At 38.0% G+C, this 14059-nt stretch overlaps 1 protein-coding gene across 1 annotated transcript in view; it reads right to left on the bottom strand.

Moving 5' to 3' along the window:
- Usp32 (ubiquitin specific peptidase 32) overlaps nt 1-14059 on the bottom strand; it is a 135759-nt gene that overhangs the window by 69473 nt on the left and 52227 nt on the right. Inside the window, exons 4-6 of the mRNA XM_021648365.2 lie at nt 12344-12462; nt 8087-8246; nt 176-307 (exon numbers count right to left, since the gene is read on the bottom strand). Of these exons, the coding sequence (XP_021504040.1) occupies nt 176-307; nt 8087-8246; nt 12344-12462 (411 nt within the window). The remainder of the gene's footprint in view (nt 1-175; nt 308-8086; nt 8247-12343; nt 12463-14059) is intronic.

Genomic DNA, 14059 nt, shown 5'->3' with positions numbered 1-14059 from the left:
TTTATTACCACTATATTATTGAGCAAGAAACTATGAAATCTACAAGAGTACAGTTTGTCAAAGAAATAAGATGTATTTGGTCTATTTACTTACCGAATGAACATTTAGGGTTTTTTATTTGTTTAAAAAATAATAACAAACAAACAAACAAATAAATAAAAGCAATGTTTCCTACCTTCACTCAGAGAAGGGCGAATGGGTGGTGAAACCAATGGCCCAAAGGTCTCTAAGTCAAAACGTCCAGTACGGGATTGAGCCTTCAGTAGCCAATAGCGTTTCTCCAGATCAATGATGTCTGATTCCTCCACTAATAATCCAATCAAACAAGATTATAAACTCAGAATGCCCTTCTGGGCCATTAGTTTATCCTGATAATACATCTTTTAAGGACATATTTTCTCAATTCAACTACTAAAGCTACTTATGGACAAAACCCACAAAAAGATAAATTTACCATATTTAAAAACTGTAAAAAAAAAAAAAAAGAAATCAAAATAACAAAAGCTAGAGACTCTATTACTCACAGAAAAAAGTCAGGCTTGGTGGCGCACACCTTTGATCCTAGCACTCAGGAGGCAGAGGCAAGAGGATTTCTGTTGAGTTTGAGACCAGCCTGGTCTACAAAGCAAAGTCTAGGATAGTGAAGGCTACACAAAGAAACCCTGTTTCCGAAAACAAAACAAAACAAAAACACCTCAGAGAAAAAGAAGCTACAATTTCCCATTGAGGCTGACTGCTAAAGTCTAATGTATAAAACCATATACTACTAAGCCATTCTAGTCATTTTCAACCTCAACCTTAGGTTTAAATTTTTGTGCAAATTTTCTCTCCTAGTTAGATAGTAAATATCAGAATAACAGGGCCTAGATTTAATTCACTCAGTTAACAAAATATGTGTTAACAGTAAAATCATGAAAGGATGAATAGAAACAGAGACAAACTCTAAAAATGGTTACATTTTAAGTGTTTCTGTTTCCTTTCCAAGCAACTGAAATAAAATTTAGGAAGCACATAGATATTTTATTCTCAGCTAAACATGATACTCAAAGTTATCTCACTAAAATGTAGTTCTGGGAATGTCCCCTTCTGGCCATTGTGAAATATCAACTGGAATCAAACTTGTCCTCTGGTGTGCTCTATCTATCTACCTACCTACCTACCTACCATCCATCCATCCATCCATCCATCCATCCATCCATCCATCTATCATCCATCCATCCATCCATCCATCCATCATCCATCCATCCATCCATCCATCATCCATCCATCCATCCATCCATCTATCATCCATCCATCCATCCATCCATCCATCATCCATCCATCCATCCATCCATCATCCATCCATCCATCCATCCATCCATCCATCTATCTATCTATCTATCTATCTATCTATCTATCTATCTATCTATCTATTTATCTATTCATGCAGTTACTAAAACTAGAGAATGCAGGACTTCGATCCTGAGATCAAGGTGAGCACTTCTACTGCCCTGCTTTTGCCTGTGCCTGTATCCTCAAGGTGGCAAAGATAAGGAGTCTCAGTGCAGATATTTCACTGTGTTAAAAATGGAGGTCACAAGCCGGGCACTGTGGTACGCACCTTTAATCCCAATACTCTGGGGAGGCAGAAGGAGGCGGGTAGCCCTATGAGTTCAAGGCCAGCCTGGTCTACAAAGTGAGTCCAGAACAGCCAGGGCTCTGTTACACAGAGAAACCCTGTCTGGAAAAACCAAAAGAATGGAGGTCACTACAAGGAGTTTGGTTGAGATAGCTGAAAATTAGAGGAGAAAATGTCAGAAACAAGTTATGCAAAGAAAAAGAAATCTGTGTTATACAGAGTGAAACTCACGGAAGTTTGCCTAGGATTTGAAATTCCCAAGGTGCAGGGTGTAAGTTAGGGAGATACCATACAACATTCACAATGTCTAGCATTGAGGAAAAAAACATGAAAGAGAGCCAGTGGATGGCTCAGCAGATAAAGGAGCTTACCACCAAGTCTGACAACCTAAATTTGATCCAGGAATCCACATATTGGAAAGAAAGAAAGTGATTCCTGTAAGCTCTCCACTCCACACATACAGCATGGCATATGTACACACACACACACACACACACACACACACAGTAAATATTAAAAACACATGAAAAAGTAAGATGATGTTAAGCTAAAAACTAATCAACAAAAAGACCTAGAAATAATAGACAATGGATTTAGACAAGGCTTGAAAACTATGAACTATAAATAGAATTAGCTGGGCACACCTTTGATCCCAGCACTTGGGAAGCAAAGGCAGGCAGATTTCTCAGTTTGAGACCAGCCTCCGCTATATACTGAGTTCCAGGTCGTCCAGACTACATAGTGAGTTCCAGGACAGGCAGGGATATACAAAAAAAACCCCTGCCTTGGAAAACAAATACAAACAAAAAAACAAAATAAAAAAAAAAAACAGAATTAAAGAAATTTACTGAAGAAATGGCATCTATAAAATACGAATCAACTGGAACTACAGAAGATGAAAAATAACATTTAAGACTCAGCAGTAGACTCCTAGACAAGAAGAAAGACGAGTGAACCTGAACACTGGGCCACAGAAACTACTGAAATGAAAGTACAAGAAGAAAACAGGCTGAACAACTCATTAGAACCAAAGTGGCCATAATATACCATCAAACATAAGTACAATTGTGAAGAAACCAAAAAAAGGCAGGAAGATCTTCTTAGGAGACAGAAACTTGGTATGTAGCTTACGATGGCCTTAAACTCACAATGATTCTCCCGCCTCAGTCTCCTAAGTGAAAAAAATATTGCTTCCTAACTGGGCATTGTGGTCCTTGCCTTTATCTAGCACTCAGGAGGCAGAGGCATGTGGATCTCTTAGTTTGAGGCCAGCCTGGTATACAAAACAGGAAAGCCAGGACTATACAGAAAAACCCTGAGTCAAAACAACAACAAAAAGTATTCTTATATTTGCCATGGCAGTAGAAACTGAGCTATCTAGGGGAGAAATGGAGAGCGCACAGAGAGTTGAGAGTAGTGTAAAGGTGAAAGATTAAAAAGTTAAAAAAAAAAGTAAATGTATTAATATGTCACGATGAAGCATATTACTTTGTACAATAATTTTAAAATTCAAAAAGAGAACTACTCTAAGCTATGAAGAAAACAAATAATCTAAAATTTTAGCAAACAGAAGAGTTTGAGCCTTAATGATATATAAATGAGATGTCATTCTTCTCTCCTACTCCTAAACAGATATCTGTTTACTCTGTGGTGAACTATAGTGATTATAGAAAACAAACTGACTTTTTTTTTTCCCTTTTTGTTTTTTTGAGACAGGGTTTCTCTGTGTAGCCTTGGCTGTCCTAGATTTGCTTTATAGACCAGGCTGGCCTTGAACTCACAAAGATCCACTTGCCTCTGCCTCCCAAGTGCTGGCATTACAGGCATGCACCACTGTGGCCGCCTTCTTCTCCTTTTCTTTACAGAAACACTCAAGTCCTAAGCTTTCTTTCAAGTAATTAATTGGTGATATAAAATATCATCTGAAAAGATGGTAACAGAAGCTATGTTCACATTTTGATAATACAGAAGTCTTAATACCTAGGATTAGAGAAATGGCCCAGGGGTTAACAACACTGGCTGCTCTTCTAGAGGCCCTGGGTTTGAGTCCCGGCACCCACATGGTGGCTCACATAGTTTTAACTTTAGTCTTAGGAGCTCTAATGTCCATTTCTGGTCACCAAGGGTAGCAGGCACACATCTGCTGCACATGCATGCATGTAGGCAAAATACAATCACACATTAAAAACAAATACATAAAATGAAAAAAAAAATTCAACACAGAAACATTACATTAACTGATTTTAGCTTTGGAAAATTTTCATTAACCTCCTATAAAAACACCCCCCCATAATATAAATGTGGTACACGTGTGAGAGAGGAAGAGAGAAGCAGAACATAGTTAGAAAAAAACGGAAACAGTAGGAGTAGCGACGTTCACCTACTAGAAACATACTTTAGGGCTGTCCTGCTTTGCACTGTTCATTTTCTGAATACTGACTGCACATTCCACAGTGAGATATCTGTGAATTTATCATCACCAAACATTCTGTAAGAACTGGTAACTGAACTTCTCGAAAAGATTCAATAACCTTATTTTTACTTAAGAAAGTTAGAACAGGGCTGAAGAGATGGCTCAGCAGTTAAGAACACTGGCTGCTCTTCAAAGGGACCCAGGTTTCCCAGCACCCACACAGCAGCTCACACTGTCTGTTAACTCCAGTTCCAGGGGATCCAACACTCTTACACATACATGCAGGCAAAACACCAGTACACATAAAAATAAAAAATAAATAAATAAAAATAAATAAAATAAATCATTTAAAAAAATAAACAAGCAACAGTTTGTTTAGTTCTCTTTTTATTTCTAGGTAGTAAATAAATACATAACAAAACTCACTCCATGGAGTAAATAAGAATACATCTACACCCACCTGTAGGTGTAATTTTTTTCTGGGATTACCACAGCACACCATATTCCCAACATTTTAAGCCATTTGGCCTGACTTTGGGACATTCTAATCAAGTCTCACCTCACAGAAGGCTCCACTTGTAGCAGAAGCTCTTTATTGCCAAAATGGATCCTCATGAAAAAGGCCAGGCTCACTCAATATTCTAGGATTTCACAGAGTAACGCAGCCCTCCAATGTCTCAGGGGCAGCGGCTGAGATTCACTGACAACAGTGTAAGCCTTCAGTAGGCTCCTACTGAAGGAGCCGCAGGTCCCCTAGGCAGCCTGTCAGCGCATTCACTACAGCCCCTACTCCCCACTGAAAGAAGGCTCTAACACGATGTGGCAAGGGGATAGAACACACACATTTTACAGCTGAGACAAATGCTAACGAGAGCAATATAATTTTTAGATATAAAATTATTCACAATAAATGATACTGACCAAAAATTTCGTCAAACTATGGCAACTATTTTAGAATCCACAACTCAAAGAAATCAATGACTAAGTAGTTTTATTCACTCTTACAACTTATTTTGCAGAAATCCAGGAATTTCTTAATTTATTTGAAAATGTATTTCAAGAAAGATGTTGTACATACACATTTTCTTCCAAAATTTCCTTACAAAAATATGTAAAATATTAAGAAAAATTATAATATTTAAAAAACAATTCAAGCCTTTTATTATTTATTTTACTGGTAGTAAGTGGGCAACCATTCAACTATGTTCACTAGATCAAGTGAAATTTATCATTAAAGAAGAAATTAAAAAGGATTCCACTCCAACATATTTCTTTAAATGGGAAAATTTTACTTAATAATATCTTTATTAATCTTTTTTAAACTGTGTCTATTATCAGTACACTGGCTTGGAAGATTAAATAGCATTAAAGATGAACTTTTAAGAAACTGGTGGTACACACCTTTATTGCCAGCACTCAGGAAGGCAGAGGCAGGGGGAGCTCTGTGAGTTCTTGGCCAGCCTAGTCTACAAAGCAAGTCCAGGACAGCCAATGCTGCACAGAGAAACCCTGTCTCAAGGAACCCTGTACACACTTGATAGACTTGTTTTTGTTTTATTTAAAACTTTTATTTTTATTTATATATATCTGTCTGTGTAGGACTGTGTGTGTACACAAAGTGTAGGTGCCTCTAGAGGTCAGAACAGGGTATCAGATCGCTGGAGCTGGAGTTACAGGTGGCTCTGAAACACTCAACATGGGTGCTGGGAACAGAACTCATCCGTAACCACTGAGCCATCTCTCCAGCCCATATATTAGAAATGTCATCATAATTAATTATGGTTATGAGTGTATCGAGGGTATGTGGAAGTCAGAGGGCAATTCTGAAGTCAGTTCTTTCTCTCCTACTACCTCACACAGGTTCTGGGGACTGCACTTAGATCACCAGGCTTGTGTGGCAAGTGCTTTACCTTCTGAGGCATCTCACTCACCACAAATTTGATTCTGTTCTTTTTGTCTTTGAGACAGGAACTCATTATATGGCTCAGGCTGATATTGGGCTGATAGTTCTCCTGCCTCAGTTTCCACTATGCCTGACCAACTTTCCTATAGTTCAAGAGATAGAATCCAGGGTCTTGTGCATGTGAGGCAAACCCTCTACCATGAAGTCCATCTTTAGTCCCAACCCTTCCCTTTCCACTCAAATCAAGTACACTCAGGTATTTAAATAGCAAGCTATGATAATAAGATAATCTTGATTTAAAAAAAAAAATAGTTCATTTCTACTAACCAAAAAAATTTACACCTTTCAATGGATCCTAACTTATATTAAATATGTGCATCTACTGAAGAACAAGTATGGGTGGAGGTCAAGGAACTAGAGAGGAACAGATTAGCAGGGTGGGAGGAAGACATTTCAAAGGAGGGATATAGGGAAGACAAGAGAGCAGGTTAATGTGGTTAAGCAGAAGGAGGAATACTGAGAGTGAAAGGATATGGTGGGAAGTGGCAGAGCAGAGAGGAGCAAGGGGAGGAAAAAAAAAAAAAAACTAAAGTGTGTCTGCAAATGCCATAGGGAAACTTTTTACTTTATAAGTCAATTTAAGGGAAAACAAAAACAAAGAACCTATAAACTTAAGTTCTAATTCAGTTTCTTAATTTAATAAAAATAACAGCTAAATTTACAGGTCTGACAAATGTATTTACCATGACAAAACTCTGAGTTTTTCTTACATTTATTTATTCTGTGTGTATGTTTATTTCACTCACACTTCCAAGTAACAGTTCATCATCAAAAACATTTAGGGCAGGGCAGGAACCTGGAAGCAGGAGCTGACGTAGGAGCCATGGAGGAGTGCTGCTTACTGGCTTTACTCTCATGACTTGCCCAGTCTGATTTCTTTGTAGAATTCAGGACCACCAGCCTAGAGGTAGCCCCATCAACAATGAGCTTGCCGTTTCCCCCTCAACCCCTATCAACCACTAATTAAGAAAATGTCCTACAGGCTTGCCTACAGCCTAATCATATGGAGGCACTTTAAGATAACTTTAGCTTTTGTCAATATGACATAAAACTATCCAGGACAGGATCCTATGATTGAGAAAAGATGGCATGGACAACAAATAGATTGCTTCAAATAATTGTAACATAGGGTAAAAGAGTAAGTCTAATGAAGAAGGGCACAAAAAGTTGTTGTAAAAATTCAGAGAGGGGCTAGAGAGATGGCTTAGTGGTTAGGAGTGCTTACTGATCTTACAGAGGACCCCAGGTTCAATTCCCAGCACCTATATGATGGCTTACAACCATCACTAACTCCAGTTCCAGGGGATCCAATAACTTTTCTGACCACTGTAGGCTTTCTGCACATATGTGGGACACATACATACATACAAAATAAAACTAAAAATTTAAAAAAAAACCTCAGAGAAAGAAGAAATGGACTTCTGATAGGAATGAGGTTTCATTTAAAGAAGCCTAAAGAGATAGCTAAATTGGTCAAGTGCTTGCTGTTCAATCCTGAAAACCAGAGTTCAAACTCCTAAAACCACATTTTTAAAACACCAGGCAACTGAGCAGTGGTGGTGAATGCTTTTAATCCCAGAACTCTTTAATCCCAGGCAGAGGAAGGCAGATTTCTGAGATGAAGTCCAGGCTGTTATACAAAGCTAATTCCAGAACAGCCAGGGCTACAAGAGAGACCCTGTCTTGAAAAACAAAACAAAACAAAACAAAACAAAACAAAACAAAACAAAACAAAACAAATAAAAAACTAGAAGCAGAGAAGGAAGTAATGCTACCCCAAGCCAAGAAATGCTTAGGATTACTGAAGGCAGGAAGGATGAGGTTTTCCTCTACCAGGAACAGAGCTCTATTAATACTGGAAATTAGATTTCTCTTGAATCATGTAATCTGCAACAAACAGCTCAGAAAACAAATACAGTTTTATTAAGGACAATTAGTAAAAAGCAATACTTTTCATGCTCCAGCATCTCAGTGATTATATACTGGAAGAAAAACGCAGTGAGAAAACCCTTTTTATCTTTTTAAGCATATTCTGTTATTATCAGGCAATTATATTAAAGGTGAAAGAAAACAATATAATGTCATTACTTACAATGTGTGACTCCAGCCAGAGTTTGGTAGAAAGTAGGAGTGTCACTGTCATCAGTAAGGGTCACATAAACACCCCCAGACAGCAGCCATCGAGAGAAGGTAAAAGCATCTTTGTTTAGAAGAAGCCAATTTCTAAATTTTTCATAGTTCACCTTCTCGCCCTAAAATTAAAACAAGAAAACATCTTTAGTACAATTTTAGGGTACAGTACTTAGAACCTGAACAACCTGAAACTTATCAGCAGTTGACATTTTTCGATTTACTACCTAAAACAAAGAACACCACAAGACTTGGAAAGCCAACTGTTACTTAAAAAACAAACAGCTGAACTTCATTTAAAATCTATGCATAAAATCTATATGCTAACTTTAAATCAGCTCAGACAATTCTTTTTTAAAGGTTTATTTATTTATTACTTATATAGCATTCTGCCTGCATGTGTGTCTGCAGACCAGAAGAGGGTAACAGATCTCACTATAGATGGCTGTGCGCCACCAAGTGGTTTCTGGGAATTGAACTCAGGACCTTTGGAAGAACAGCCAGTACTCTTAACCTCTGAGCCAATCTCTCCAGTCCTCTCTCACAAAATTCTTAAAAAGATTTATTTAATATGTACACAATGTTGTGTTTTGCACATACACCTGCACACCAGAAGAGTGCAACAGATTTCCTTATAGATGGTTGTAAGCCACCATATGGTTGCTGGGAATTGAACTCAGGACCTCTGGAAGAGCAGCCAGTTCTCTTAACCTCTGAGCCATCTCTCCAGCCCTCTCACAAAATTCTAAATTCCAATACAAGGGATCCAACACCTTCTTCTGAATCTTCAGAAACCAGGTACACATGTGGAGCACGTAAATGCAAGTTGGTAAAAGAAGCATGCACATAAAATAAAATACAAAAAAGATGTAATATAAGATTTTCACTTTTTTGTTTTTATTTTTTGGTTTTTTTTTTTTTTTAAAAAAAAAAACAAGAGTTTCTCTGTGTAACCCTGGCTATCCTGGAACTCACAGAGATCTACATGCTTCTGCCTCCCAAGTGCTGGAATTAAAGGTGTTTGCTTTTACCCCACTCCTACCCACCTTCCCCCGACTTCTGCCAGCCCAAAATTATCTTATTCTTAAGGAAATTATATTAGTCCAAATTTTCACTTATCCCTATCTTTAGCACTTTGAAATCTAAATTAGTATATTTTAACTAAAGTTGCCTAAAACACTTAATTTCATTTGCAAATTAGAAACAATTAGCCAGAAGTTAGTTTTTCCTAGAGTAAACAATCAAGATGGTAGAAGTCAATTAGAGGTGAAAAACAAACAAGTTAGACAGTCTTAGTGGCAAAGGCCTTTACACCCAGCATTTCAGACAGAGGCAGTGATAGAAAGGACCTTTGTAAGTTCTAGGCCAGTTTGGTCTACACAACAAGGACAGGTCCTTGGACAACCCCCTCTCCCAAAAGAAACAATTTGTCTATTTTTTGCTTTCCTTTTTCAAAAAAAAAAAAAAGGGATTTGAAAATTCCATACAAGTATAGAATGAAATATAATCAGCTTTACCTCCTTATCTCACCCCTCTAACTTCCCTCAAATCCCCTCTACATAACTCCTCTCAACTTCATGTCTTTTACAAGTATTTGTTTTATAAAATCTCTAGAGGAAAAAGAAAACTATCTAGGGTGAACAAGATTTAGTTGACACTGCTCTTTAGGTCAAAGTTTAGTAAGGATTTCTCTGAGGGGAGAGGACCAAAAAACAAAACTTCACTGGAAATGCAACAAAGACTGACATTCAGGGACCTAGCAACTCCAACCCTAATAGAAATGTTGAAGGATATAAAACAGAATCTATGTGTAGTGAGAAGAGTTTCAGTTTCTTTAAAACCCAGTTATGTTATGTGAATATGTTTTTGTCTTAATTCCAGATGTGGGATAAGAGGTTGCTTCAAAGCAGGTGGTTATGATTTGCCTGATGCACTAGCAGGGGCATGATCTTTGCCAGCTACAGATAGTTTAATGCTGGGGATGCTAGAGAAGGTATAAATGGGAGAGCCCCAAGAAGCCTGTGGCACCTGCTGCTAATTCTGCTGCTGCTGGTTTGTCCTGCTGATGGTTCATCTTGCTGCTGCATTTGCTATTGCTGGATTGTTGATATCCTCGTTTGCTAAACTGCAGGATTTTCTGATAATGAGGACTGGACTTGCCTTAAGAAACTCTATGTCCCCAATCAGCAGAAAGTAGCCTATAGAGGTATAGGCCCCTTTTTCTTCCAACCTTCTTTCTCTCCTATCTAGTGTTGGGTGGTTGGAAGAATTAGGGTGGACTAAGGGTTGGATGGGAGGTAGAGATATCAGAACCCAATAAAATAGCTTAAAAAAAAAATAAGCCAACAAGTGGCACCAAACATGATGCAAGACAAAATAAGAAACTTTGTTTCTAATACTGTAGTGGAAACAGCAAGGTGTGAAGAAATGAATATCCTGTTTCAAAACTTCAGAAAAAGGTTTATTGTTGCTGCTGCTGGGCTCTCTCTCCTGCTTTGCTCCCAGAGGGAATTTTCTATTTCTTCTTAGTAGTCTTCTTCCTGTATACTGTTTCAAAAAAAGGTTGGGAGAATGGCTCAACAATTAGAAGAGTTGTGAGTGGATCTGAAGGGGTGAGGGAGCGAACAAAAGGGTTCAGATCTAGTACTGAGAGCAGGAGCTTTCCGCAGATGAAAGAGGGCCACACTGTGCTGGAAGGCAGATGCTGCCCCACCCTGCACTGCACACTTTCAGTTTCAAGTCCCTACAGGCCCCGGGGCGGGCATGAAGCCAGAAGGAGCAGGAGACCACACAGGGCCATACAGCATTAAACAAAAACAGTTTCCAGAAGAAAAAGGTTAATCTTGAGTCAAGTGCTCTGCCAGAGGAGTGGCCTGGGATTACAAAGACACCACCAGTTTTCCCAGTAATTGTGCAGCACATGCCTGCTAATAGTGTTGATCTTGAGAATGATGAGATAACATGGCATCCAACAGAAACGATGTTTTAAAGAGGCTGTGGTTTCCTATGGAATGCATTCCCCTTTTGTTAAACAAATGTTAAGTACTTGGGCTACCCAAAATACAATTATTCCCCAAGACTGGAAAGGTTTGGTAATGTGCCTGTACTAAAAAGACAGTCAGCAGTTACAATGGTTAATGTGTTGGAGGGAGGAAGCTGCAAATATAGAAAAATGAAATAGAGCAAGGTGAATAAATATTGTTAAAGATCAACTGCTTGGTGAAGAGTCAAGAACTAATTCTGACCTACAAGAACAAATTGGATTTGATGATGCCATTATAAAACATATGCTTGAGAAGCCCAGGAAAAAATCCACCTCATTTACTAAGATGATATAAGGCTCTGGAGAGGCCTTCACAGATTTATTGCAGAGATTGGTTTCAGCTGTAAACAAAGCCTGAAGCCAGAGAAGTATTGATAGAGACCTTGGCATCTGAGAATACATGTACTGAATGTAACAGAGCAAGTAGGCTGTTAAAGGCACTAGCAGCACCAATGTATGAGTGGATAAGAGACACAATGATATTGTGTCTCACAATTTCATAGGAAATTGATAGAGATCTCAGATATCAAAATACTCGGTGTTTTAACTGTAGTGAATCCAACCATTTGCAAAGAAACTATAGGGCTAAAAGCCTCAGAGCTCAAAAATCTAAGACGCATTAACAGTAATTGGGAGTTCAATTTTATTATTATTAAATTATGTGCATGTGTATGGGTATATGTATATGAAGGCAGGTGGCACAGAAAGCGCCGGTGCCAGATTCTCTGGTGCTGTAAAGTTGTGAACCACCTGAAATGGATGCTGGGAATCAAACTAGGGTCCTCTAGAAGAGTTGTATGCACTCTTAACCACTGAGCCATCTCTTCAGACCCAGAATCAAGAATTTTCTAAATTATAAGCATAGAAGTAATGGGAGACATCAACAATCTTGAATTTCACTTTATCTGACAGAATTTCCTAATTTTCTTATAAAGCAAAATACAACTGACTTCTCCCATGAATACCTGGTTCCCATATTCCAGGTTATTTTCCTGTAAGATTATTAGGTAATAAAAATACTCTTTTTTGAGCACAACACATAAAGAATTGAAACAATAATCATTAAACACAAAAATACCAGGAACGCTCTGTACATAAGCAACCATCATAGCTACATTTATCACAAAATGTTAGCACTTCATCAACAAGAGATGAAATATAAATCTTGAAATGTACCTCTGAGAAACACTTCCTGAGTGTATCTGGGACTTTACCATCCACCACATGGAGCATTCTTTCCATTTCTTCCCGTACAACATAGCTCCCAGATTCACTTGAAAAAAGACTAAAAATATCTAAGAAAGAAAAATAAATTAATCTTTACATCAAGTATAGTTGAATTAAAGTAAAAAGAGAAGAGAAAGGCACAATTAATAACTTTATAACTACAAAGTAATTTATAAAGTAATTGAACTTTGTAAGTACAATTTATTATTGTTGTTGTCATCTTTATGGTCCTCCTCTACCTCTTGAGATGATCTTGCTCTACAGATGAGCTAGTACTTGGCTGAGCTAGTACTATGTAGCCCAGGCTGGCTATAAATTCACAATACTCCTGCCTCAGCCTTCAAAGAGGCTATGATTACAAGTATGTGGCACCATGCATGTCGTTTAATTTACTCTTCAAAATAATTATGTGGTATTTTTTCGTACATGTGGTTAATACCAAGTGTTAGCAAAGACAGGGAGAAACAGGACCTCTTTTTCTGTCCCTCTCTCTCCCCTTCCCTCCCTTCTTCCTTTTTTGGTTTTGCAAAACAAGGTTTTTCTGTGTAACCCTGGCTATCCTGAACTTGCTCTGTAGACCAGGCTGACCTCTGCCTCGAATTCAGAGATCCTCCGGCCTCTGCCTCCAGAGGGCAGGGAGTAAAGTCATGTACCACAAACCCCTGGCTAGGCTCTCTTATAAAATATGACGAGTATACAAATAAATGTAACCATTCTGGATTTGCCAAAATCTAGAAAAGGTAAAGATGTGTGTCATATACTCTACTTCTAAACAATCCCATTTTAACATTTAAAAATGCAGGTACTTTTATGTACAAAATGCAAGGCATTCACTTAACTACTATCTGTAAGAGCAAATATTAGAAACAAGATAAATATTTATTAGGATAAAAAACAAACTGAGATCTCTGTTGAGTTCAAGGACACTTTGATCTACAGTGCAAGTTATAGGATATCCAGGGCTACAGAGAAAAACCCTGCCTCAAAACACCAATACAAACAAACTGAGATGTGCGAGTATATATAATGAAATACAGAAGTTAAATAGAGTATGTTCTTCAAGACGGGTAAGCATAAAGAAACATGTTACTAGGAAATAAAGTAAATGTCAAAATAACCATATATCATTTTAAAAGTCAAAAACCTGCCAAACTGTTGAAAATATGTTTACAGACATAAAAATAAGGATACATAAAAATGTGCAAAAGATAAAGGGGGTCATTAAATCTCTGAAAGCATTCGTCTCTCAGAGGGGCAGAAATTCTGGGACTTTGAAAAGAATTAAGGATAATTCATCAAGCTCTTTTTGTTGTTGTTTTTTATAGATAGGATGTCGTACAGCCTCCACATAACCCTGAAGTACTACTGACCAACCCTCTTGCCTCTAGATCCTAAGTGCTGGGATTAGAGGGATGTGCTGCCAAAGAGAGAAAACTGTTTGCTTCTTTAAACTTCAAGACGTGAGGTACAGATGACAGAATTATAAAAACTAGTAAGCTGGGTGAAAGTACACATCTTATTTGCCTCTGAAATATTGTTATGGCTTGAACACTGTCCCACAGAAAGGTAAACTGCACCTCTAGTTTCCTTGATATCATGGGGGCTTGGTTCCAGGACCCCTCAAGCATTCTAAAATGTACCTAATATAAATAAAAATGGTGTAGA

This window comes from Meriones unguiculatus, chromosome 7 (assembly GCF_030254825.1).
Source record: "Meriones unguiculatus strain TT.TT164.6M chromosome 7, Bangor_MerUng_6.1, whole genome shotgun sequence".
Taxonomy (NCBI): Eukaryota; Metazoa; Chordata; class Mammalia; order Rodentia; family Muridae; genus Meriones; species Meriones unguiculatus.
Note: the sequence above shows the minus strand (reverse complement) of the source record. Positions and strands in the feature narration are given on the sequence as shown.